This window comes from Emydura macquarii, unplaced genomic scaffold (genome assembly GCF_026122565.2).
Source record: "Emydura macquarii macquarii isolate MOO-44397 ecotype Brisbane River unplaced genomic scaffold, CSIRO-AGI_Emac_v2 contig_212, whole genome shotgun sequence".
In the NCBI taxonomy this organism is placed as follows: Eukaryota; Metazoa; Chordata; order Testudines; family Chelidae; genus Emydura; species Emydura macquarii.
In genome coordinates, this window is record NW_027130349.1 from 6,371,739 (window position 1) to 6,398,879 (window position 27,141).

General features: G+C 40.8%; 1 protein-coding gene across 1 annotated transcript; it reads right to left on the reverse strand.

The window, feature by feature from the left end:
- Window positions 1-25,142, reverse strand: COLEC12 (collectin subfamily member 12). The gene is made up of 8 exons (XM_067546946.1): window positions 25,025-25,142; window positions 15,271-15,369; window positions 10,060-11,106; window positions 6,875-7,345; window positions 6,320-6,456; window positions 5,094-5,203; window positions 2,576-2,721; window positions 1-1,413 (listed from the first exon to the last, which is right to left on the reverse strand). Exons 2-8 carry the CDS (start codon window positions 15,356-15,358, stop codon window positions 1,409-1,411), a joined length of 2,004 nt encoding a protein of 667 aa, XP_067403047.1. The 5' UTR covers window positions 15,359-15,369; window positions 25,025-25,142; the 3' UTR covers window positions 1-1,408.
- Between the last annotated feature and the right edge of the window lie 1,999 nt (window positions 25,143-27,141).

Below are 27,141 nucleotides of genomic sequence, written 5' to 3' on the forward strand. Positions count from 1 at the left end.
GATTCTGCTAATAAACTTTAACTGTTTATTTTTTGTTTACGATATGCAGTGCCGCTGCTGTCTCGGCAACAGCTCTTGCGGGACATGGAGGAAGTGGGTTGGATAGTGATATCATCCATTAAACATACTAACTTCTGGTGGTAGCATACTTAATTTTCTAGTTATTTTGGCAGGGAAGGGTTGAGACAAAGAAGTCATGAGATTAATTTACAGTAAAACATTTTAGAGAAATGCAGGTTGATCTGACCTTTCTGAGTACATAATGTTTTATTACCACATTTTAAAATCCAGCTTAAAAAAAAACACATTTCAGTATGCTCACATTTTTGTTTCTGTTTTATAAATGTCTTTTAATGTCTTCTTAGTTTGCCTTTCAGTGTAAGCAGCACTTGTTATAGCAGAACACCTAAAACCTGCTTTTTAATAACTAAGAGGAATAATGAAAACATTTTAAAAATCATTTTAAAAAGGGAGTGATTTACTTCTGATATTTTTCCGTAAACAGAGAGGGAAGGAGGAAATTAAGGCAGGTGTTGTGGTGTCTTGTGTTAACACGACCCATATAGTACAGCAGTGCATTGATGGATCATTGGCTGTGATTACAGCCATCATGAATATCTAGTCTCTGGTCTACTTAACTATTACACACACAGACTAGACCTTGCATAAAAATACTGAAAATACTATCTAAAATCAGCTTCAAAGTTATTTAGCCAGAGTGGTTCATTTGGGAAAACACATTTTTTAAACTGGAAAATATTTTTCTATAGCTGAATATAGCTAAGTCTGACAACAGCCTGAATTATTATTAGTATCTTTACTGGTTTCTTTGGCCCCTGCGTACTATATAAATATATTTTTAAAAAAGACAATAAAAAAGAACAATTGTAAAAAGCAAATATTTTGTACAAAAATACAAAGTTTTAAAAGCTCTTAAAAGTATATTCCATATTATTGATAAGAACTTGACTATATATATATTTATATAAAATCTATATACTATATGTGTGTTTCTGTATAATTTTCCTACATTTGAGATTTTAGCAAAATTAAAGTACTGTTTACACTGTAGCTTTATATGTATTTCCTATAGCTGAATGACCAAGAGTCTTACTTAGACTGATATATTCCATGTTCCTGCAGACAAAACTAGTACACTTGTATTGTTACTGGTTGACAAAAGTATGTAACTGATTCAGTCCAACTGCATTTCCAATAAATGCATTGTGCTATGGATTCAAAATCCTTGAATAATCTCAAGATGGTGAAGACGAGTTGTTGCTGAATTCTTTTTTTTCACTAAACCAGTTTTCAGTGCTTCCTTTTCAATTTTGTTAGATGATGAAGTCCCATAGGATTTTTTTAGTATGTGTGTCTGTAAATTTACAGCCTGTTATAATCCAGATGCCTAGGCTACAGTGAGAGAGAGAGAAAGAGGGAACATAGGTGAAAAGCTTGCAAAGGTAAAATAAATTATCAGCAAGGAAGTTTATTGAATTCAAGTATCTTGGAAAATTCTATCAATATATGAGGCTTGGTTTTCAAGGAATGTAACTTAAGTACATAAGATCATAAGAACAGCCATGCTGAGTCAAACCAATGGTCCATCTAGCCCAGTATCCTGTCTTCTGACAGTGGCCGAACTCAGGTGCTTCACAGGGAATGAACAGAACAGGTAATCATCAAGTGATCCAACTTTTTAAAATATGACCCATATTCAGATATTGTACACCTCCAACAATTAATATTTTCAAAACCTAAAGTTCTACTAATATCAGACATATTTATCTAGGAAGAAAAAAGAACTCCGTGCACATGCAATTCCTCAGGGTACACTCAGAGATGTGGATTATGCACCTGGAGAGTGTATATATTTTTTGTGGACTTTACCTAAGAGCCAGTATCCAAAACCAAATCCTATGAAATTCTACCTATGTACTGTATTGACAATCATAACAGCCAGGCATTCATGGCCCAAAAAAAAAAAAAAAAAAAAATCTGAAAAAAGCATTAATTTAAACAACAATATTTCTGGGCAGGCTGTAAAATAACTTCTTTAAACAATGCAATCATCAGAACAAAACTATTATAGGCCAAATCTGAGCTCTAGTAATAATTGTGGAGCACAGCCCTAAGCAGCTCTGGGGCACCAGGGGGTTCTACTGTGAGTGCATTCCTAGACCTAGAAAGAGACTCTGTAGTACTTATGTGACTTCTCAGTCAAACAGGCAGTCTGTGATTCCACCCGGCCCACCTGCCATTATGTAAAATGGAGCTGTCTGCTAGAGAACCTGGACAAGGCCCACACTCCCTTCCAGCAGTCAGAGTGGGCAGGTGGGTGTTTAAGGAGAGAGGCCCAGCAATTGCCAAACACTTCCCAGCAGCAGGGACTTTTCATGCATCTTGGGCTAGATCTATGTTGAGTTCTCATTTGTGAGAGGCCCATCCTCCTTGTAAAGCAGCTCCACAGCCTCTGCCTGGACACAATATATATACAGATCTCCTCTGTCCAAACTATGCAATCCTGACTCTTTGTGGATATGTTGAAACTCTTTTAATTGAACACCCAGCTTACCTTTGTCCATGTCTTTTTCACAAATAAAACTGTTAACATCTCCACAGTGAAAGTCATTCCAGAGCCCAGCAGAGATTAACCCAGCACAATCTTCCCCTGGCCCTTGTCCAGTGCTCCAGTTATCAGGTTGCCCACTTTTCCAGTTTCTTTCAACAAAATAAGAAGTAGATGTTATTTTACAATGCAGCACCACATGATAATTTTCCATGCACAACAGAAGAGATTAGCAAAAAACATTCCGAGACCTGCTCTGACCTGGAAATACACTCTTCAACAAACAATACATTACTCTTATTGAAAATGGAAAACAGATGTGCTGCAGAGAAGGGAATCTGCTCAGTCTAAGGCTGTCAAGGCTCAAAACCTAAAATTAAACCAATGAGTGCTATTTTGGTTTGTGGATGTACACACAAGTGTGATGAGAGAACATCCCATATCAGGCCTGCCAACAGGAATTCTGGGCCCCAGGACAGAACAGTCTAGCCCCACCCCTTCTGCCTGCAGCCCTGCCCCTCCCACCCCTGGCCATGTCCCCTCCCTGCTCAGTCAGCTCGCTCACCACCGCATCCCTCTCCCCCATCACTCGATCCCCCTCCTTCCACGTTTCCCCTTCCCCCAGGCGGCGAGAGACAGCTGGAGGGGCTGAGTGTGGTGGGGTGGAGGAGGGATGCAGCAAGCAGCGGTGGGGAGGCAAGCGGGGAAGGAGAGGAGGGATGCACGTGGCGAGCGATGGCAGGGGGACTGAGCGAGGAGAGGGTATGCAGCTGTTGGGAGGTCAAGCGGGGAAAGGAGGGTGTGTGGAAGATAGGATGGGGGTCAAGCAGGGAGGTGGGCTGGTGGAGAGGAACGTGGTGGTGAGGGTGGGGCCTGGGGTGGAGTGGGGATGGACTGTAGGCGGGTTCTACAGGCGGACGAGGCGGGATGGGGAGCCAGCCTCCCCAAGGGAAAGTTTTCACCCCACCGCTCATGGCTTGGGCCCCTTTTAAAATTGACAGGCCTCCTTAAAATCCCCGAGCCCCTGGGCAATTGTCCCCTTTGCCCCACCCTGTTGGCAGGCCTGTGCCATATGCACATTGCATCATCCTGTCCGTCTACTTCATTCTTACCAACAGATGGTACTGAAACATCCAAGATTCTTCCTGTGAGATTCTTGTATATTTCAATACCTTGCCTGCTAATAAGAACACAAAAGGGACATAGAAGAGAAAGGTGGCAAAATAGGCACCTGTAATTGCACAGAAACTCAGAACCCTGTTTTGATTGTGATAGGCCTCTCAAGCTGCAAAGCAGGAATTTATCTATCTTTCAGACCTCAATTTGGATGGGAAATGAATTTTCAGACTCATACGGAGTTTTCAAAAGTTGGCTTTATTTGGAGGCCAGTAACCTTGATAGTAAAACTTGACACCGTACTTAGTGCCCTTGCTTGGTGGAACAAAAGTCTCTCGATTCTGTTTTCATTTAATAAAGGAGATGTGCTTCCAATCTCAAAACTTAAAAGCTCTTTTCTTAAAGAAACAGGTTGCTGAACAGAAGCTTGTGGTTGTTGGCTGAAATGGTGCCATATGCAGCAAAAGAACATTCCCTGCCTGATACAGAGGGTCTGACAGCATCTGGGAAGGAACAAATACTTCCAGAAATAATGAATCAGTGACTGACAGTTCTGAGGTCACTAGAGGACACCTAAAAAGTATAGCACAAGAGAACTCTATTGAAAATAATGGCTTCAGTGACACAGGCCACTGGTTTGCTGTAGCCATCTGGAGTTGAGAGAAAGTATTATGACAGGATTTACCCAAAACAGGTCTTTTTTTCCATGTTCCTCATGAAAAGTGGCCACCAATTAGAGACCTGCAAATCATTTATAACAAATACAATGGATTTAGCCTGTTTTTCTGGTGTGCCGTATGCTGAGAGTTATAGTCTCTGTGGTCCATACCACTGTATTAAAAATTAAGGTGGCTGCAACCTGGTCCATTTAATACAAATTAGGTGCATTCGTTGGATTCCTGGCCACTTGCCAATGCAGCCCTGAGCTCACCAAAGTTTGGACCTCCTTGCTTTATACCTTCTCCTTCTGTTTACTACCTTGCACCTGGGTTTGACTTTTATCTAATAGCTATTTTTCAATAAGAATGAGCTCTCTATTTATGGCCAGTTGTAATGCAAATGAGGAAAATTTAAACCAAGACCAAAAAGTTGTCTGGGCTTTCCACCCCCATTTTGTAAAAACATTGGCAAGCAGTATCATGCTGTGTGGTTATATGATTCTTTCATTCAGTATTCAATTTTCCATTTTCCTTCTGGCAAGGAAATAAAGCCTTGTGCATAGAGAAAGGAGGAGTGGGTGGGAAAAACAACATTTAACGACACTGCCAGATCAAGTATTGCTTCACTGGCATCCAGTAACTCTCTGATCTGCAGATCATCTGTAGATACTGCAGATCTCTAGTGAAGTGGCGGCTAGAACAGTAGCACTCTGCAGAGTATAAACAATATGGTTCTTTTCAACACATACGTGTACTCTGGTAAGGTTCCATCCAGCCATCTCCACTCATTCTCTTGCTCTGAATCTGTGAGCCCAATCCAGAAGTTGCCTTTTCCAGCAATCTGTCTTTTTATCCATTGCTGTGAGTGAAAGAAATCCATGAATGCAACAATTCCTTGTTTTGTGTATATTTTGCTTTTTGAAGACAGAATAAGAACAGTGTTCTTCTCCTTCCCATTCTCCAAGCTCCCCCACCTCGCTTCCTTGTTGATTACCTATTCCTTCTAATTTTGAGTTTGACCCTCCTTTGTTCTCTCTCCTGTGTGTGTGTGCTGCTAACACATCTGATGGTAACTGCAGTATCAGTGGGGACTTTGGTAATTATTTTCCCCTCTTGTCATTGAAGAATGCTCTCTCCTACGGGGTTCCCTCGCTGGCTGGAACTTCCTTCCTTCCCTTTCTCCCCACAAAGATAGACCTTAGTTTATAACAACATCCTAGATGGTATGTGGTTCTCTCCAGAACCAATCACTACTACTCCTGTTTTATGAGGGGTCATCACTGCTAATGTACAAATGATTATGGAACGTTTATGCAGCTGTAATTTTAGTGCCTGGTTCTGCAACCTTAACTTACACAAGGAGTCCCACTAGACTTAATGGCACTATTTGTCTATGAATAAGAACTTCTTGTGAAAACTGGCAAGTCCACAGCCAATAGTTTTTTTTTAATTAAGAAAACAAAGCAGTTATACTTTATTGCGCCACTATTGCATGGCAGGGGCATGTTTGGCTACCAAACAATTATACCACATCATGATGTAAGGTCTGATTGTTATTAATTATTGCTGCTCTCCCTATAGAAGATCACAATAAAGGCTTAAGTTGTCTATCTTAAAAGACTGAATTTAAAAATAACTATTTGCAACATGGAAGAAAAATGTGTTTCAGATAATCTGCTGCTAACAACTGGCCTGATTCTGAAAGGTGCTGGACACCGACAACTCCCACTGAATTTACTGGAAGTGGCAGGTGCTCAGCACTTTCTGGATCAGGCCCATTGCCTCCTGTGTTGCTCCTATGAACAATAAGTGCTGAGCAGACATGAGAGTACAGCATTCTGAATGGGATAAATCAGTGTGTTCATTTCACCACATGAATCCATGATGTTCTCAGCTTCCCTATTGCCATGTGGTTTCCAGACTCAAAATACCTTCAAATGTTATGGCTTTCAGACAAGCAGGTGATGTTATTTACCTGCTCCTCTTTGTTGTTTATGATAACCAGGTGTGAGGACGTCTCATCACAGAAAACTTTTGCATCTTCAAAAATCTCTCTTTCGGATGAAAAGTAGTAACATTTTTCTGTAAAGTTCTTCCAGTGAGCAGAACAACCTGTGACATGAAACCCTGCTGTTAAACTTGGGGTTTTAAACTGTCCTCGTGCCTGGTATCTGAAATACTTAGATGCTGAGCCAATAAAAGGCACATATCAGAAGTCTGCACCGGAATGCAGAATACAGCTTAAACTGCAGGCCCAGGGAACTGCTCACTACTCATTGCATTGCTGCCATCTCCTTAGAGATGAGGCATTTTAATCCACTTCCACAGCAGTCGAAACAAATCAAGCAGACACAACTTTGCTAGGTGAGACTGAGTTCCACACTAAGACTCTTTGAGAACTGATGCACATAAGCAAAAGCTAACAGGGATTAACATTAGTCCACTATCCTGGTGGTAGGTGCACTAAAAATACCTAGTTGGGCAGATGAACATGTAAGTAGAAAAGTAGGTGGGTGAGTAGATAGCTTACCGTTAGCCTCAGGTGTTGATGTTGGCTCACTTTGTAGTGCCATAGGCATTCCTGGACCTGGTGGCCCAGGTGGCCCAGGCATCCCTGGTATGCCAGGCAGACCAGGCAATCCTCGAGGTCCAGGTACCCCTGGCTCTCCAACAGTTCCTTGCAGTCCTTGAAATCCAGGTGGACCCTGTGGACCCGGAGGACCATCTTTGCCAGGGGGTCCTGGTGGTCCCGGGTCTCCATTAGGCCCTGGCAGACCAGTCTTCCCAGTAGAACCTCTCTGACCTTTGGAGCCAGGTGATCCTCTTGAACCTTTCCCACCTTTTTCTCCTGGTGGCCCGATTGGCCCAACTGGGCCCTTTTCACCAGCAGGTCCTGGTGGCCCTGGCTCACCTTTTTCTCCCTTTTGCCCTTTTAGGCCAGTGGGACCAAGAGGCCCTTGGGGTCCCCTGTCACCTTTAGGTCCCCTTGGACCTGGAGGGCCTGAAACAATTTAAACATGCAGAAGGAAACAAAAAACAGAAAGAGTGTTCAATATACCTGAGATTAAAAATGTTGGACATTCAATATACTACAAGCAGTAATAAAGCCCAAAGCTACTTGAGTAGGCAATGTAAAAATACAGGAGGTTTAGAAAAAGTAGGTGAATTTCTTCACAATCATTAGTTATATATTATTATTTATTGAGCCTCCTCAAGGCACTTGATGCTATACAAGACACAGAAGAAAACATGGACCCTGCCAGATAGGCCTTGTAATTTAAGTTAGATTCCAGATGATCAGTACCCTAGATGATCAATGAACCTCAGCTCTCAAACTGATACAGTTATCATTTGTTTTCTAAATGTTGTGTTATGTATTTTTTTTGTCTTTGGTGGATTGACATTGATGGGCTTCATGGCAGCCGTAAGAAGGGATTTGAATGAAGAGAAAGAGTGGCTGTTTGGGACACAACAATGAATTTTTAATTTTAAGGAGTAGCATGGAAGAAGGTGTAAAGGCAAGAGTGGAAAGAGGTGGCAAAAGAAATGTTTAAGAGGGCACTTTTGAGGAGGTAAGCAGTTGTGTGTGTGGGGGAGAGGATGGAGTATAAGGAAATGAGATCTGTGATATGGGTGAGGCAGAACTGTGCAGGGATTAAAGGTGAGGACCTCTCAATTTTTAATAGGTGCCTCCCAAAGCCACTGTAGATCATTGCCCCTGAAATATGAGGCTTACTGCATGATTTTCCCCTAATTCTCTCTTCTTTCTCATCTTGTCCTTTCACTTTTCCTTTCTTTCACTCTCCTTTCACTCTAACAGCAGCATGTAGTCAGAAAAAACAGTGCTGTCTTGATGTGGAAACTGCACGGGATTTAGCAGTGACATTTTGGGATAATGGAACAAAAAAGGAGAAAGCCCAAAAGCAGAATGCCCCACAAAATCAGAGAGGCTTGAGAGTTATTGCACCACATGTTTATTATGAAACAAGAAGCAGACAAAGTGATCCACAGGAGAGCTGGATGATGAAAGGTGGAAATGAGGGAGCTATGGGATATCTGAGAATCTTGGGATGGATGACTGAGAAATAAGACCAATGGAGGGTTAATGGAAAGACTAGCAGAAAGCTACTTACCTATTGGATAGTTATAGAAGGACAGAGCTCCAGTCATAGCCAGAGAAGAGAAAGTAGTGAGAGGGAGGGGTCTTCTATATTTGATCTTTAAAGCAGGTTTGGATTTTGTTCACAGATAAGCACGTCTTAGTAAATTTTTATTTATTTTCAAAATCTATCCCGTTTAATCTCCATCAAGGACAAACTCCTAACATGCCTCTGAAAATGGAGGCACCTACTTCCGTGTGAAATGGGGACAGGTAAGAAAGGTACTCTGGACTCACATGCATCATGGACCTTGCTTCTATCGCTTTCTATTCCGAGAGAAGGTTTTATTTCTGCAATAAGTAGGGTTGCCAATTTTGGTTGGATGTATTCCTGGAGGTTTCATCACATAACTTCATCTTTAATTAAAGATTTATATTTAATTCCTGGAGACTGCAGGACAATCCTGGAGGATTGGCAACCCTAGTGATCAGGGTTCAAGGCTTGCCACTACCTGGTTCAAATCAGGTCAGCAATATGGAGTATTAACTTCATTTAGAAGAACACTTGGCTTGGAAGACTAAAAAACCCCAAAAGCTCAACAACATTATGTGTATATTTATTTCTGGAGAAAATAAAGTATCCTTTGATGAAAAGAAACAGGATGCTTCTCAGCCTGCTCCCAGCTGGCTTAAAACAAAATAGTAACCTGCTTTACACTAAGGGTGACCTCTCTGGGACGGATCCAGTTAGTATTTTTCAGCTATTTCCTCCTTAGCAGGGATTGGTTTCTTGAGGTTTCCACCCTCTCCACATCTATTACGGCTTACTTTAGATGATAGATCAAAAGTGGACCCAACAGTCAGAATAAAATTTAACAAATGTAGAACTTCTTTTACAACATCTCAAATTCAGGCCAGTAAAGAAGGGATGGGAATCTTAGGTAGAAAAATTTAAACCAAATTTACATCTCCCAGATTTAGGATTAGATAACGGAACAGGTAAGATCTCTGTGCCAGCATAAACTGGAAAATGGACTTTCATACAGTGAAAGACTAATTATTATTATTATTATTTTATTAAAGGCTAACCTACGGTACCTGTTCCTTTTCTTTGGCGACTATGCAGGGAGAAGCCAAAAGCCCCTACAGCACATTCCAAGGTTGGTAAGTGATAACACCTGTGTTACAAGAGGTACTGTCAAACACATTAAAGGGGTTGCAAAGGCATCAAATAGCAGCCAAAGCCCTTCACAAGGCCAACAGCAAGAGCTGGGCAGGACAAGCCCGGTGTGTGGGTGGTGCAGGAATGGAAGATTCGCCATTGTGCAAATCGTCTGGGCCTTTACCCTGCAGAACAGGGCAGCAGGAGCTCTGAGAACTACTGCAACCTTAAGCAGTTACAAAGTTGCTTTGCTTCAGCTCCATGGACAACATAAGAAGTGTTCTTTCTCCCCATGTCCTCACAAACAACATCTCAATCAGGGTTTGTTCAGAGGGAGAGAATTTAGCCCATAATAAGAAAAAAAAGTTGATGTATTTTGGTTTTATTTAAAAGAAGCCAAACCTATATTTTGCTATGAGATACAACTTGAGGTATAGACTGAAATTCAGCTTACCTTGCAGTATTGTGAAGTTTCTGATGAGCTGACCATGTTTGGAATCTACCAGCTTCATTTCTTCCATAATTAGTGATAAATTGGCAACTTCAGTATCTAATCTTGATCTCATCACATCTTGTTGCATCCTGAGAGATGTAGAATCTAAACGAATATTGGCTAATGTGTTGTTCATAAAAATCAGGTCATCTGTGTGTTTACTTAAGGTGTCTGAACAAATTGTCCTGACCTCATTGAGATTGCTAGTCAGTGTCCGCAGATGATGTGCAGTATAACTGATGTTGCTAATGATATTGACTATATCTGTCTCAAAGAGCTGAAAGCGCTCTTCTAGCTGGCTAAACTTGGCAGAAGTTCTGTTCTCATAATCTTTATGATGCTCCTGCAGATCCTTAAGATTTTGTTCATTGGCTTGTGCAACTGTGGTGATGTTCTCCATTTGCCCACTGAATGAGCTAAGTTGACTATTCATGTCTTCAAGTGTATCATTATTAGCTTTGGCCAGTGCAGAGTTGTTGACTGCTAACATCTGTACATTTTGCACTTTCTCCTTAAGCCAATCAGTGTCCTTTCGTGCTTGAAGGACAACCTGTTGCAGATTTTGAAAGTCATTCTTGATTCTTTGGATAGCCTGACTTGTATCATCCACAGACCTCTGCAAAACACTGATAAAATTTCTTTGCTGAACTTGTGTCAGATTTAAGTTGTTTAGATTCATGATGACCACATTATGAGAATGCATTTGGCTTTGCAAATTTGTTTGGATGTTACTTGTGTCTTGTTGGAGGTTGTTGATATAGCCAGTGTATGATTGGAGAGTTTTATTGACACTGATGATCATGAAAGAATTGCTATCCAAGACACCTTTCATTTGGCTCTGCCTGTCATCTAATACATTTCCAGAATCTTGTAGCTTCTCCAGTGTATCCTTGTTTTTGGTGGTTTTCTCTGAAATTTCCTGAAGCTGCTGGCGAAGAGCCAGAATGTCAGATCTGAAGCTAGAAAGTTCTTTGTTAGTGCTCATATCTTTTTGTCCAGTTTGGTCATCTATTAAAGAGGGAAATTTTAAAAAGCATTAGATTTGGGGTTGGTTTTAAAGCACAATATAAAAAAAACAAACCTCTTTCCTGCACTGTATATGCTCTATCTAAGAGTGGTCAGGCAATTAAAGCATTCAGTTGGTGAAACATTATGTGGTCACTTTTCTAAAAACAGATACTGTAGGGTCTAATTCTGCCTTCCGCCCCCCAAACGTACATGAACTTAACAGCTGTTGAAGCCAATGGAATGTGACCCTTTGTCTTGCCAAGGGGAATAGAATGATGGTTCTATTGTCATTACTGTTTATATATGTTTATTTAAACATGATTGTTTTACTTTATTTTAAAAATCAACTTTTAAAAAGAATGGCAAATAGGTGTAGTCTAGTACTGCTACTGTACTGAAAAAAAGATTGGATGATTAAGTCAAGTACAATAGGTTGAAGGGGGATAGGTAAGTAAGTAGCTGATGGCCCTTTCTGTGCATGGCCAGGAAAGAAATGTTGATGTTCATGCTTTCTTTCATTTGGGAGTGTTCTTGCTGCCCTTGCGTGTAAGGCCCAGCAGGCTCAAACCCAGCGCCTGCAGAGCTGCCAGCTAGTGGGCACTGCCAGGTTGCCAAACTGTGGCAGCTATAACTAGCTTGTGCTCCACTATCCATGACCTGCTGTGGACACAGACCATGGATCCTGGATCCTCCCAACTCAAGTGCCATTTTTCACCTGTAACACATATCCCAAATTCCTCACAGAGCTGATCGCTAACCATGCCTGCCTCCAGCTATACCCCCATAAGCTCCTACAACTCTATGACCTGTCTTACTGTGATGGGGTGTTTACACCACACAAGGCCTGAGTAAGTAAAAAGGACCAATTAGCCCTGTGATGGCTGCACCTGGAGAAGAGTCAGGGCTGATAAGGTCTAACTCAGGGGTGGGCAATAATTTTCACAGATGGGCCATTCCATGAATTTTGGTAAGTTGTCATGGGCCTGGGCCGTTTCCGGCTATGTGACCAGAAGCAGGAAGTTTGGGAAGCAACCGGCTGAGAAACTAAGCTGCCCGATGCTCCAGTTACCTTGGCAACTGGAGCGTTGGGCAGCTTAGTGATTCTCAGCCGGTCGCTTCCTGGACTTCCCTTTTCCGGCCACATGACCGGGAGCTGGAAGTTCAGGTAGTGACTGGCCGAAAGCTGCCTGATGCTCCAGGGTAGTTTAAGCAGAGAGTTGGCAACAGAAGCAACGGATTGGGTGGGCCTGCTTTCGCCCCTGCATGGCGGGCTGGACAGAAATGTTAGATGGGTTGGATTTTGCCCACCTCTGGTCTAACTGATGAAACCCAGCTGGGCAGGGCCAGGGTGAGCTGGTCTAACACCAGGAAGTGGCAAGTAAGAAGGGGGCTTCAGGAAGGAATTCTGTAGTCACATCCTAGAGAGAAGCGGTGTTGGCAAGAGACAAGGAGGAGGTCTAGGGTGAGAGTAAGCCCTGGGATTCTGCCTTGGACTATAGACTTTGGCAAGAGCCCAGAAAGCGTGAAATAATGACACGGCGCAGAGGAAGCTCCAATGGTAACACACAGGGGGCCCAGAGCTAAAGAAAAAAGGTGGGAAGCAGTTCAGTCAAACAGCACCAAGGTCTGGGATTGCATAGACTGTGGTTGCTAGACATATGGTCCCTGGGCTGGAACCTGGAGTAGAGCGTGGGTGTGACAGGGTGCTGAGCAAGAACTGCTAAGTCAGCCCTCTGTCATGCCAGCTCCCATTTAGGGAGGTAAATTGGAGCTGGCTGGAGAAAACCAGACCTCTTTAGAGAACCAGAGACAACGGCCAGCCCAATTAGCCTGGGGCTGCATAAAGGACTGAGAGGAAGGGAGCCAGAGGGAGGGTGCCAGAGAGTGGAAGCAGAGCAATGGCTCTTCCCTCTTGGGCGTAGATGCTAAAAGGGCAAGCTGTGTATGGGAAAATGTGGTGGGAGCACAACTTGTAAATAAAACTGCACCAGTGGTTACTGAACCCCAGGGTTTCTGAGTGACTTTGTGAGTGCAGCAGCAGTGGAAGCAGGACAGCATTGGTGACGCCCGGTTACAGTGGGCCTGGGTTTCCTTACCAGCCACTGGTGAAGAGGGAGCACCCTGGGTAACCAAGAGGGAGCAATTGAGTCCAGAAGGAGAGAGACAGAGTGATCAACCAAAGGCTCTGGTTGAGAGGTAATCCCCAGCTGGGGCCACCAGGAGGTGCCACCATGATGATCAGTAAACCATGTGACCCTCATATTTTCTCCATGTCAGCCCCCACCATGACCCAACTTCCCCAAGTTCTCTCCTAGTGCCCCCTTGCTAATATGCCCCACACATATTGCCCCCATTTTTTTTTAACTTCCACAATTGGAGCTGACTTAAATAGGAACTGATAGTGCTAAGCACCCCGTAGATCTGGCCCATACCATACATACTACAGAGTATAAACAATGCTTAGAAATGAATTGGATCACAAAAGTTCCAGACTATGGTTAATTTATATCACAGAATAACAGAAGGCCGTATATGCTTTTAGTTGTAACATTCTCTTCCTATGAATTCACTACTGCTAACACAGGTCATTGAATGATATCATTAACATACAGTTTATGGACACCTTTTACTGAGTAGCCATTAGAATTTTTTTTATGACTGAACTGCAAGCTAAACAGCTTCCCTAGCAATATGCACCTCAATTAATATATTGTCAGTATCTATAAAACCTTTCAAGATCCATGGACCCTACACATGCCTATAGCAACATGTGATGTACCTCATCCAAGGCACTAAATGCCCCAATAACAACCATGTAGATGAAAACAGACAATCATTATGCCCTCTAATGAACTCACACAGGAAAATAATAAAAGACAAAAATACCACATCGCCTGTGGTTGAACATTTTTCACAAAGTGATCACTCTATATTTGACCAATCAGTCCTCATCCTCAAAATAAACCTGCACAACACTTTCAAAAGATGAGCCTGGGAGCTTAAATTCATAACTCTGCTAGACACTAAAAATCATGGCCTTAATAAAGACACTGGATTTATGGCTTGTTACAACAATCCATAACCCTCTAATCGCACCTTGTCCTATGATGACAGGGGTGTTACTGAGCCACTTCACCTTGAATGTGTCTTAGTTTAGCATAAGTATGTTCAACCTTGTATTTAGCAGTGACAATGTGAGTACCTTTCCCAGACATGAAGAAGATTTCCGTGTTGCTTGAATGCTTGACCCTGTCTTCAAGAGAAGTTAGTCCAATAAAAGATATTACCTCACTCACCTTGTCTCCCTATAAAACAACTAACAACTTATTTCAAGTATTAAAAAAATTATTTCTAAATACCTGGAGCTTCCATTTCAGTGGTGTAGAGGAAAAAGGCTGGAAATTCACAGTGAAGAAAATTCTTTCCACACCATTTATCTCCTCCTTTCTGCAAAGTTGGGAGCGTGATATCATGTGGGGGGATCCACATTCTGTGCAAATGATGTTGGGTTGCTGAAGGAACGGGGAGAGCTCTGCTGCTTCCTGCAGCCAACCAGAGGGGGTTCCCCTGCAGGCAGTTTTAAAATTGTGTGCCCTTCAGCGACCTGGCTTGTTTTTTAGAAATCTTATTTCCTGGGTCTGTGATCTATTTCCACTCAGCACACTTTAAGCACTGATGACTGAAGAGATGCGCTTTATACAAGTTATATTTTTGCCTCTGAGGTGAGGGTTAAGCATATGCTACTGTTTGAATATCTCTTGGCATGGAATCCAGATTTGGAATTTATCTCCTAAACAACATTAACTCAAAGATAACTGGGTGGATGAAGACTTTTGTTTTCAAGAGTCTCTTCTTTTGTCCATCCATGTTTGCATCACTGTATGGCTCTGATTGAGAAAAACAATTCCCTTCAGGACAGCTGCTAAGCACATCCTGATGTCCCATTTATTTCAACATTATTTCAGTGGGACTTCAGAATGTGCTTAAGAGCTGTCCTGAATAGGGAACAAAAATGTAAGATGGAATGGATATGCACATGCCTTGGCCACCTGTTCATCAGACAGATCTGTGGGGACCAGATCAACTTTTGTCCACTGATGTATCTCCCATAATAACACCACACAGGGACGTGACTTATCTGGCTTTTGGTTATGTGGCGATTACCTAATTTCTTCAGACCACTCTCCACTTCTGTGAGTTTCTCAGTGTATCTTCTGTGGGATGTTTCCATTCCACCTGTAACATTGTCCATTTTCTCGACAACTGGAAAATTGAGAACAGTGTGTTAACAAGCATTTACATTTATAATTGGTGTAGATATCATTGTGTGAAATTCCAACTATGAGATATGGTGTAAATAATGAGATTTTTATAACAAGTCATATAGAAGAACAATAAACAAGAATGTAGTGAATAATGAAAAACTACAAAATAATTAGGGTCAAGCATAGAAAATACTTAAAAAAATAAACAATTACCTTGCTTTCTACTTAACTCCAGAGTTAGAGCACACTGCAGATTTTCAGACTGGTGTGTTCTTTTCTGCTCATACCAACTTGCACTCTGATAGGAAGTTAACCACTAGGCTTGGACCCAATATTTCTTGTAATAATAAACAGATTAATCTCATGAATGGAGATTGCTCTTTGAGTCTTCCTCTTTAATCAATTAGTTTTTATAATATTTAACTGCTAAAGGTGCCTCTGTCTAATGAAGGTACACTACATGCTTAAGGCTTGTTACCTCGCTGACAGCAAACTTCCTCTTACTCTCCTGTGGGCCATTTCCATTTAAATGGACCAAATAATTTTCTGATCCTTTTAATTATTATAAACTGCATCCTAGAGGCTGAGGTTCATATATAAGGTGCGGTTCTAAAATATTCCAGAGGGGTAGCTGTGTTAGTCTGTATACAGCAAAAACAACGAGAGTCCTGTAGCACCTTAAAGACTAACAAATTTCTGTGGGCATAAGCTTTCGTGGGCTGCAACCCACTTTGTCTTGCATCTGATGAAGTGGGTTGCAGCCCACGAAAGCTTATGCCCGCAGAAATTTGTTAGTCTTTAAAATGCTACAGGACTCTTGTTGTTTTTGTTCTAAAATAATGCCTTTTGAAAAGTGACAGCTTTGAAATCTCTTGATAACAACATAAGGGCATTCAATTAAACAATGGTTTTAAAATAATTCTGATATGCAAGGGTTTAAACTATAGTCATATTCAGCCAAGCCTGGATGTATGGCTGTTCCCGATTTGCTCTTGGCTTGATGAGGTTTGAGTTGTTTTTCTGGCAAATATACATTCTGTTGCTTTTCATGGCAACAATATAGGTATGGAAGAAGGAGAGAGCCAGAAATGAAGAGTCCAGAAGGCTCAAATCGTTTGATATGTATTTCTGAATTGTAACAAGCAAGGGAGGAAACTGAATGCTTCAGAAGCTAGATTCAGCCTTGACCTTCAAGTCCCAACCCATTTTCAGTTTGGTGTCTGTGTACTCAAATCACAGCTAAGGCCAGAAGGTTCCCTCTTTACCCTGATTACTGAGCCTCTGGGCAGAGATGATCTGCACCACCCGAGGAATTATGGGGGCAACCTCCACCCACCACTGCCCTATCACAGGCCCCAAGGTTTTTTAAGGAACTTGAACATTTTTTGGTGGAAAGCTGCTTTTTTTCTCCTTTGCATGATGCTATTGAGCCAGCTACACAAACTCCAGGGTGTGTGTGTATAAAAAACAAAACAAACACAAAAATAGAACCAGGGTGCAGAGTTCTGCATTTCATGGCTGAGATGAGGGTAGCTGGCCTACTGAATACAAGATCTAGGCTGACAGGGATCCAGAACTAACATTCACTGTAACAGAATACAGCTGGGCTTTTTTTGTCCTTATTCCTAACTTATGTCATTCTGAATTTTTCAGGAACCCGGAAGAGAAATCCACTATTGCACTGCATATTTCCTGACCTAGAATGCTAGAAGAGAAAAGGGAGGAAACCCTCACAGAAGGAAAAACTAATTTAAATATGGGTGTGGCACCACATAATTCCTAAAAAAATAAAAAGTTTTAAGCAGAAAATGTTTGTCAATATCTTCTGCCTTGGCAAGGATTTTCTAAAAAATAACACAAATGTTCCATTAAGCATTCTGATTATTAAGATACTTTTTCAAATGCAGAGAAATGCTGCATATTATGTGCCTTCTAAATCAAGTGAGGGTGGATTTTTTATTTCTCTGTCCCTCTTCAAGACTGAAGCCTCAGTTCACCAAAGCCTTTAAGGAGGTGCATAAGTCTACTGACTTCAATGGAACTGAAGCACGTGCTTTAAATACTTTGTTTGAATCAAGGCCTTACTGGGCGGCATTATCACGTCATTTATGGTTCTCGTTAAGCCACGGCCAATAACTTATTTTTCTATATATTATACAATACTGCTGTATTTGGAGAAGGAACATGTATTAGTGTTAATGTTAGCACTTTCATTGTTTAAAGGGACACTATCAACTCAATGTAGACTTCAAATTTAAACTTTGTAAAAACAAGGTTTTACACTGTCTTTATAACAATAGAAATAAATGTTTCCCTGATAGTTTTTTCTTTTTTTTTAAAATTTCAAATGCTGTTTATGTGGATTATTACATTCCCCTGAAGTGGTAGCCTATGAGCTGGGAAGTGAAACTGGCAAGAAATAAGAGTAGAGCAATCTAGCCTATTTTCATTATCTAAACTGAATAAAACGCAGAAAGAAAACAAAGCACTGCCTTTAATAAGTGTGCTAACTACTATATGTAGAACTCTTCCTAAAATCTGTGGAAAAGCTATGTCTGGAGCACTTGCAGGTTTGGGCCCCAAAAATACATAATTTTTAACATTCTTTCAGCTATAATATATATTGTTATTAATAACCCCAGGTGACAGATTTCAGTTGAGTTACACACATGTAAAACAGATGTAATGTGGTGGTAAATTAGGCCCTTGATATGTAAAGACAATGGGTGAAATCTTTACCTTCTCTCTAGCCTTTTTGAGCCAGGTAAAACGGTAGAAGTAGTGTGAAAGAGCTCTAAAATTCTCAATTCTGGCTGGTGAAAAATTCCCCTGGTTCAGACACTGTGGAAGACAGCTGCAAGGTTCTCTTCCTAAGTCCCTCTTGCAAGCCCTGGCATCCAAGGCATACCAGTGCCTCTATAGGGAGCAGAAAGGGCCAGCTGTGTCAAGCCCAGAGCCATAGCATGCAGTGCTATGGAGATACTGGCCAGACTGAGGCCTGAAGACCAGCCCTCAGTGCTGTCTAAATTACCCAGGAGCAGCCCAGGATCAGGAGGATGCAGAGGTGGCTTAAAGCCACTGATGCTGAAAGACCAGGTGCCGGTTCATGCCAAGGCCCCTAGGCCTCACTGAACACTGACAAAAAGCGTAGCTGGAAACCTGTCTGGCTCACTTGTGTGTTAGCATTGTTAAATCAGACCTTATGTTTATAAGAATGTGTTTAGTGTTTGGACTTTATGAAATGCCTGTGAGTTGCTGTGTGCATTAATCTCTCTGTATCCCATGTTATAAGGTCATATTTATGTATTGCTCTGAAATTGGAACCCACCCCAGTTAGGAGAGACGCCTTACCAAATCTGAAATACTAGTTTACTGCAAGAGGTATTGTCTCCTGCTCAGCATTAGGAGGTCTATAGACACCAGATGAACCATTGTGGAACATCAGTGTATAAAAGACTTTGTTGATTGCTCTCCCCACACAAATACTTGTCCCATCACAGTTTGAACTCTGGGGGAAGGGAATAAAAATCCCTGACCAGATGGAACTGTATCACTATGCTACCTGGAATTTGGAGAAGACAGTATTTCTAAGCTTAAGCAAGGGATCCCCAAGCTGCAGACACATAGAGCTTGCATATAACAGCAGCAGCTTTACTTTTTGAACCTACAACTGTAACTCGTTTGTGTGTGTGTTACTTGCTTTAACCTGGTAAATAACTCTCTTTTTTTCCCCACTGCTTTCCCCACATCCACAGAGTCAGTCATCTCATCATAGAAGGCAATTAGGTTGGTCAGGCATGACTTGCCCTTGGTGAATCCATGCTGACTATTCCTGATCATCTTCCTCTCTTCCAAGTGCCTCAAAATGGATTCCTTGAGGACCTGCTCCATGATTTTTCCGGGGCCTGAGATGAGGCTGACTGGTCTGTAGTTCCCCGGATCCTCCTTCTTCCATTTTTTTGAAGATGGGCACTATATTTGCCTTTTTCCAATCAACTGGGACCTCCCCCAATCGCCACGAGTTTTCAAAGATAATGGCCAATGGCTCTGCAATCACATCAGCCAACTCCCTCAGCACCCTCGGATATATTGTATCCAGCACCATGGACTTGTGTATGTCCAGTCTTTCTAAATAGTCCTAAACCTGTTCTTTCAGCACTGAGGGCTGAATCTTTAGTTAGTGTATTACAGGATTGGTCTTGAGATATCTAAGGTATGATTGAGCTGGGATAAGTGACTGGGACTGGGAATAACCTAAATATTGTTGTGATATTTGATGTAAGGGATCATCTATCACAGAGACAAGCTTGTCTGGGTGGAAAGACAAATTTGAATTCCTAAACGGATTGTCTGTGACTCCATGTCAAGGCTGTTACAGGGTTTGAGGAGTTCACACTTGATATTTGGTTGGTGAAATCTAATTATAGAACACAACCAATCTGGGGTTTGTGCCCGGGTTTGTAACAGTCTGCCCTGAAGCTGGCATGCACATTCGGGAGCTACTCCAGACAGCCTGACAGTCACCATATCCTCCTTCCCCCTCTTAGAGGCACAGGCACAGAATTTCACCAAGAGTAACTTTAATATTGCTGAAAAATGCTGGAGAATATTTGGGATGTTAAAATAGTTTAGGCTCAAATGTTGGTACATGTTATACTCCATTGTGGCCTCAAGGAATTGGTGGAAGTCAAATCTTCAGAGAGCTGTAAAACTAGCCTGGGTGCAGCAGAGTGGGGAGGCTGCAAGGCAGGCGGTTACAATTCCAGCAGGTAGATTCTAGGTCTGGTTTCATGCCAGCGTGGAGTACAATAGAGAGATGTGGAGTCTACTTTAATTTCTGCAGACTGACTATAACACCCCAAGAGACCATTGGCCAACCAGGGAATGCCTGAGTGCAGAATGCTCCAGCCATGCCCCTTCCTTACCCTGATATGATACCCTTACACTGGGGGGAGGGGCCGTAGAGTGTGTCATAAGCTATAACATGCTGGTTATATACTTGCTAGGGAAATGTAATTGCTTTTTGGCCCACTTATGCCATGTGGGCAGCATAATGGGGCCAGAGCATAGTAGGAAAACCAGCTAGTTTCTGAGATGCTAAAGTTTTTGGATTTGTAACTTTAATCAGAAAACAGTTATCTACTTTTGAGAAATTTGACAGTCTAGCACATTAAGTGTAACTTACAAAAATGATTCTAATAACCTCTTGATGGACAATCTGGAGACCTGCCCATAATTCATATTTTTTGCCAAAAAAAATTTCTTGAAGGGAATGATGAGAGGCCTTATCGAAACTACATACAACCAGCCAAGGTAGCCGTGTCTGAGCTAGGTCCTTAAGCCTTTGAAAGATGGCTGTTGATCCTCATTAAAGAGTCTTTATATCCTCAATGGTCCAGCTCCTAGAAAATGCATGAGTCTAAAGTCTGTGTGTGTGTGTGAGCAATTTTGCTGTATAATGCAGCATGATGCTCACAAGAGAACAAAAGAGGGCAGTAAGATGTTAGCTATTTACTTCATGATTAAGCTGTGACTACTTTTATCTAGTGTAGCTGATGAAAAAGTGTAAACTCAGCTATGTTAAGCAAACCATTTCTTTTGTTTTAATTCCATTTTCTCTGTCTTTAATAAACTTCATTTTTGTTAAGATCACTGCTCTATGGGCAATTTTTCAGATGTACCTTAAGAGAAGCAAATCCTGTATTCAGTTGCTGAAGGAGAGAGAGTGTCTGGATCCTACTCCCTGCTCTCAGTCTCAGACAAGAAGCATGAACAAGTACCCCATCCCAGGGAGTTGGGTTACAGTGGCAGAAGGACCAAGCAATAGATGAGTTGCTGTGTGTGTTGGTCACAAACCTAAAACTACAAGCTGTAATATAAAGGTCTACCACAAACTATACAATAACCAGAAATTCAAATTTAAGGCTGATACTCAAAGAATGTTTACTTCTCCCACTCCCTTTACCATGCAGTGAGCTAGAGTATTATCATTAACCTTAAATAGATTAATTTTACATTGACTGGTGCTAGAAGAATCTTAACTACATACTTTTGCATTTAATTTCCTTAAGAAAACATCTGGAAAACCAAGGCCCCTGTTTTATTAATGCTTTTAACAACAGAAAGAATTCAAGTTTCATTCTGAAGGGAAATGAATAGAAAACTTATCTTGCAATCCTTTGCAGATCTTGATATTTAATTCCTGTTTTGGTGTCAGCTTTCTACAGTTTGTTATACAAATTTTGCAACTAATTTGGAGATTTATTCTATGTTTATTTTGTCTCCCATAGAGTTATTTTTCTTGCCAACCAAATTTAATCCATTAATTAGTAGCTGACTTTTTGAAATTACATAGAATAGTTAAGTACCAGGTAAGAAACTGAAAGTCTTAAAAACAGCTTTGGGCATTATTAATATAAATCATCAGCTATTGGAGACAGTTTTAATGGAACCTTAGTGAACAGATTGGAAGAATTCTTGATGCTAGCAAAATTCTGTCTTTCATTGTAATATCACCATAGAAAGGAGAAACTGAACTCTGAGGTAGAGGAGACTGTTGTAAAAATGTATTTCACTTTTCTTTTGTGTCCAAGATTTAAGGCCTAACTGCTTAGAAACAAATAAACAAAAGTATCACAACAATTCATTTGGGTATCAAATATCATAATATTTTCCTAGCAAACTGGTATTTCTTCTGATTCCAGTGATCAGAAGGGTTTGTATAAAAGCTAGCTGACCAGTGCACAGGATGTAAATATGAGGACAAAAGGCCAAATTCATCGCCAGTGTAAGTCCATTCACTTCAGTGGAGTTACTCAAAAGATAAATTTAACTCAAGATGTCAGTGTCTTCTGAAATGCAATGGAACAGATAGAACTGTAAGAAACATGCATTGATGCTCAACCTTCACAATGAAAACATCAACATGGGAGACAGGAGGGACAGGGAGGCATTCAGAACAAGAGAGTTGAGAAGCAGGAAGTTGAGAGGAGTGCTGGACAGACCAGGGACTCTGGGCCAATACCATGATTCCCTCCCCTGAAACTGGGTTGGGTGAGCCCCAATGTGCCTTATGATGAATTAATGAGATGTGCATCTTCACACAACCCCCGGGTTTTTTTCCTTGTGGCAATGGGCTAAGAAATTCCTCTCAGTGATGCTAATGAAAAATCCTGGTGAGTGTTACAGAGATGGAAAGAAGATAACACATAAATGGTTGTAGTCATACATGGAAGTGCATAATAGAATGTAGCTAGGAAGTAGAAAGAGAGAGGAGGGCCTTGAGGAGAGGAAGAAAGACAGCGCTGGAGGCATGTGGTTAGAGAAACCTGAAAGTGTAGGGTTAGGAAGAGTGAGAGACACTCAAGTAAGGGTCTTCTTGTTTGCTTATTCCCATTCAGAGTTTCATGAAGGAACAAAGGAATTGACATAGCAGGTCAGTTCAGATGCCTTTAGTGAAAGACTCTAAGAGCTCTATCTATTTAGCTTAACGAAGAGAAGGTTAAGGGGTGACTTGATCACAGTTTATAAATCTCTATATGGGAAAGAAATATTTGATAATAGGCTCTTTTGTCTAGTACACAAAGGTATAACAAGATTTGATGGCGGGAAGTTGAAGCTAGACAAATTTAGGCTATGAATAAGATGCACATTTTTAACTGTGAAGGTAATGGGCCACTGGAACAACTTACCAAGTGGTGGATTCTCCATCAGTGGCAATTTTTAAGTCAAGATTGGATGTTTTTTGAAAGATATGTGGTAGTTTTAAAGGAAACATTTTTGGGGAGTTCTATGGCCTGAGTTATACAGGAAGTCTGACTATATGATCAGTGGTCCCTTCTGGCCTTGGAATCCATGAATCAAGGGTCCAACTGGTACACTGTCTCTAACAGTGAGCGGTGTCAGATTCTTCAAATGAGGATGTAAGACCCCAGAAAAGACAGTTATGCAATAACATGCCAAACAACATGGAAACTTCTGAACCCAGGCAGTTAGTGGCTGGTTTAACATGGAGGACCGATATCCCATATAAGGGTCAGATCCTCTACTGGTGTAAATTGATCTATGCCAACTTAACTTGCTAAGGGTCTGGCTCTGTTTTTATCCAGCTAATGTAACGGGGGATATTCTTATCCTTACAAATATCTAATTATTGATTGAAACTGAGTCAGTTTTTTGGTTTCAACATCTTGTGGCAAAGAGTTCCATGGGTTAGTTATAAGTTGTGCCAAAAAGTGTTTTCTGTTGTAAATACGTTTTTTAATTTATTAAGTTCCCTTTTGTTCTTGTATTATACTAAAGGGTAAATGGGAGCACCCAACTGTCCTTTATTTACATCCATAAGTCAATACACCAATATCATGTCTCCTCTTAGGGAATCTTCTCTCTAGCCAGTCCTGATCGTTTTAAACTTTTCCCATACAGAAGTCCTCCCAAGCCTCTAAATTATCTTTGCTGCCTTTCTCTGCCTCTTTTCTATTTCTACTATTTCCTTTTTGAGGTGAGGTGAACAAAGCACAAAGCAAAGAGAGGGGGAGTGTATATAGTCCTATTGTAATATTTTCAGGATCGTGTCCCTTTCTTAATATAGCCAAGCTTTTAATTTGCTTATTTTCCTAACCAATACTTCAAAATGAGCAGATGTTTGCATTGATCTGTCCAGAATGATGCCTATATTTTTTGATGATTATAGCTGAACTGAATATCACAAACTGTTCTTTTCAGTGTACATTAATTTCTACTCATATATATATAATTTTCTTGGGCAACACGTTGCTCAGCATTGTTTGATTCTTCAGAATTTCCTCAGTCTTCAAAATATTTCTTAGAGTTGGCTTATCAAAATAAGTAATTCATCAGTTTTGGCACCACACCATTTACTGCCTCTTCCAGATCACTAAGAACAATATTCATTATACTTTTGAACTCCACAGATAAAAAATACTAAGCCCTGGTCTACACTTACTTGGCGATTTGGCGGCAGTCGACAGGAGTTACGCAAGCTACGCAGAGCTTGTGTAACTCCCGTCGACTACTGTGCTTCCCTTCTGCACGCCGTCTTCACTGCACTGTGCCGATGGGAACTGCATTCCTGTCAATGCAGCGCTACGCTACTTGAGGGGGTGGTTTTATTCAGTTGACTTCCTGATCGATTGAGTGGGTCTACACTGACTGCTCAATCGATCCAGAAAGATCGATCTTGTGGCGGCGACTTTGCACCGTCAGTATAGACATACTCTAAATATTAATATATTAAGTGATACCATTCCTGGCCCCTCCCTTACACAAGATGAATTCTAGGGGTGGATGCTGGTACCCATGTGGAGCCCTCCTGAAGTCCTTGGGTCTCCAAATTAATACTCTTTCATACCAAAAACTGGTAACTTAATTATATATATATTTTTTAAAATCAACCAATCTCTGATCTAATGCCAGAGCTTTATAGCTGGTTGAGAGAGAAACTGCAAAGTTTGTCTAGTGTAGACTATCCCAAATGTACAATGAATCATGTTAACATAGAAGTTTCATTCTGCAATAATCTTAAAGCTGAAAATAAAATAAATCCATTCTCCTCTCCATCTCTTTCTAATACTTGGAACTCTGGTTTGGTTTCCTGTCTGAAAGTGAAACACTGTGATAAATATGGTACATACCTTTGTATCCCAGAATGGCTACTGTTATTGTTAGCAAGGCACACAAAACATATAGTAATATGATGGAAAACTTCAGTGCCCAATTATTTTTGCACTTGGTACATTGAGTCCCCTCCTGAATACCTGCAAAAAAAGATGGGACTTTCATAATCGGGTCGATTTTATTCTCTGGTTTCTTTGTCTAAATCACATATGCAGATAATAATTGTACACATATTTATCAACACTGCAAGTGCTGGCTAACATTCTATGAACTCCAGACTCACTAAAACCTTACTTTAGTGATATGCTGATTTTAAGATTTCAAATGGGTAATAACTGGATTCAACTTAACTGAAAAACCAGGTGTGGCTTTATTTGAAAAACAGTATTATTAAGAGTCTGATAATGAGACTAGGTTTCAATTAAGCCAAAAATTTATGGCAATATTCTCTGTCTAGATCTTCATAGTAACAACTTGGTTTTAGCATTCAACTTCCCCACATTGTTAGCTGTGGGCAACATACACACACAGACAGAAATAGAATACTGAAATTAAGTATTTCTGTGAATGGCTGAAAGGTATAGGTGCTGGAACTAGGGATGCTTGGGGTGTTGTTGCACCCCCAGCTTGAAGTGGTTTCCATTATATACAGGGTTTTTTCAGTTTTATTCAGTGGTTATCAGCACCACCACTGTAAAAATTGTCCCAATCCCCCTGCTGAAAGGAGATTTTTGCCCTATTTTGCAACCTTTACATTGACACTTGGACTGAGAAGGAAAATATTAGCACTCCATTTATTTGCACTGTGTAAAATAAGGGAGAAAATAATGAGATTTAGGGTTTCTCTACGCTGGAAAATTTATCAGCATAGTTAAACTGGTATATCTTTCTGTGTGGAAACTAAGAGGAGTTATACCAGTATAATTATGCTACCCATAGCAATTACACATGTAAGCAAGTTCTAAAAAAGAGAGCATAGCTAAAGGTTGTGAGAGAAAATGAACCTTTAATATTTGGTAGTTTAGCTTTCTACAGAACATACTGATGTCAGTCTATTGTGGGACCAATATCCTTCTCTTCTATCAGTGATCACAGGGCATAGCCTCTAAGTATTGCAAGCTTTGATTGGATTATCAAGAAATATAGGGGAAACAGCGACATATAAAAACCATGGGAATATGAAGACCATGTTGGAATGAATAGACTAGATTCAGCCCTCACTGTAGTGAGGGAGGTGCAGGCAAGGATGAACATAACCCCCTGTGTCTATTAAAAATGAACTTCCTTGACCTTTTACCCTATTTGTTTACCACTAATAGAGTCCCTAAGGAGAGAGCTTTAATAAGTTGCATGTACCAAATTACTGATCTAATGAAAACTTGCTCAACAGCTCTTTATAAGTAAATTATATTTCCCATGGGGATTAACCCACAGCTGATTTTACTTTTCACGGACTTGTGACCTCCTGCACATGCAGTTCTTCTGAGAAATGCACAGGCAGCTTCAGTCATGTTTATTGAGGACTGATGACAGAAATAGCAAATTAAATCAACTCTTGTTATCTCAACGAGTAACAGGTTCTAGTGGTTCTCTTAAATCTAAAGTGCTTTAAAAAGGGATTTGCATACTGAGGCAAACTCAAGAAGAGAGATTTATATAAAAGTAAATTTATTTAATGACTTATTTTCTCAGTCCTCTTTACTACGGTATTATTTCATATTTCAGGCTTGGGCAAAACTGAAATGAACACCTCACAGGCCAGCTCCTTCTTCCACATTATAATTGTGTGGTGAAATCATATTCTTATGGTTGTGACATCACATTTTTTTGCAGTGGGATGGATGTGATGTCATGGATTTAAAATTATGAAGTCACTCTAGGACATAGTCAGAAGAGAAGATCAGTTGGGAAAGAGCAATTCCTTTTTTCAGATGATATACAAACCTATCAGTCAATCAACAGATGTGGTAAAAAAACTGTGAGAAAACAAGTTAATACATTTATGTTCTAAATCTAGGTTTGTTAGTGAATGCCATGTGGCCAGAAGCTCCAGAAGGGAAAGGGCTATCTGCTCCCTCTACTGATGGAAAGAGAAAAGTCCTGCTAAAGGGAGCTTCATTTGCATAGGTCATCT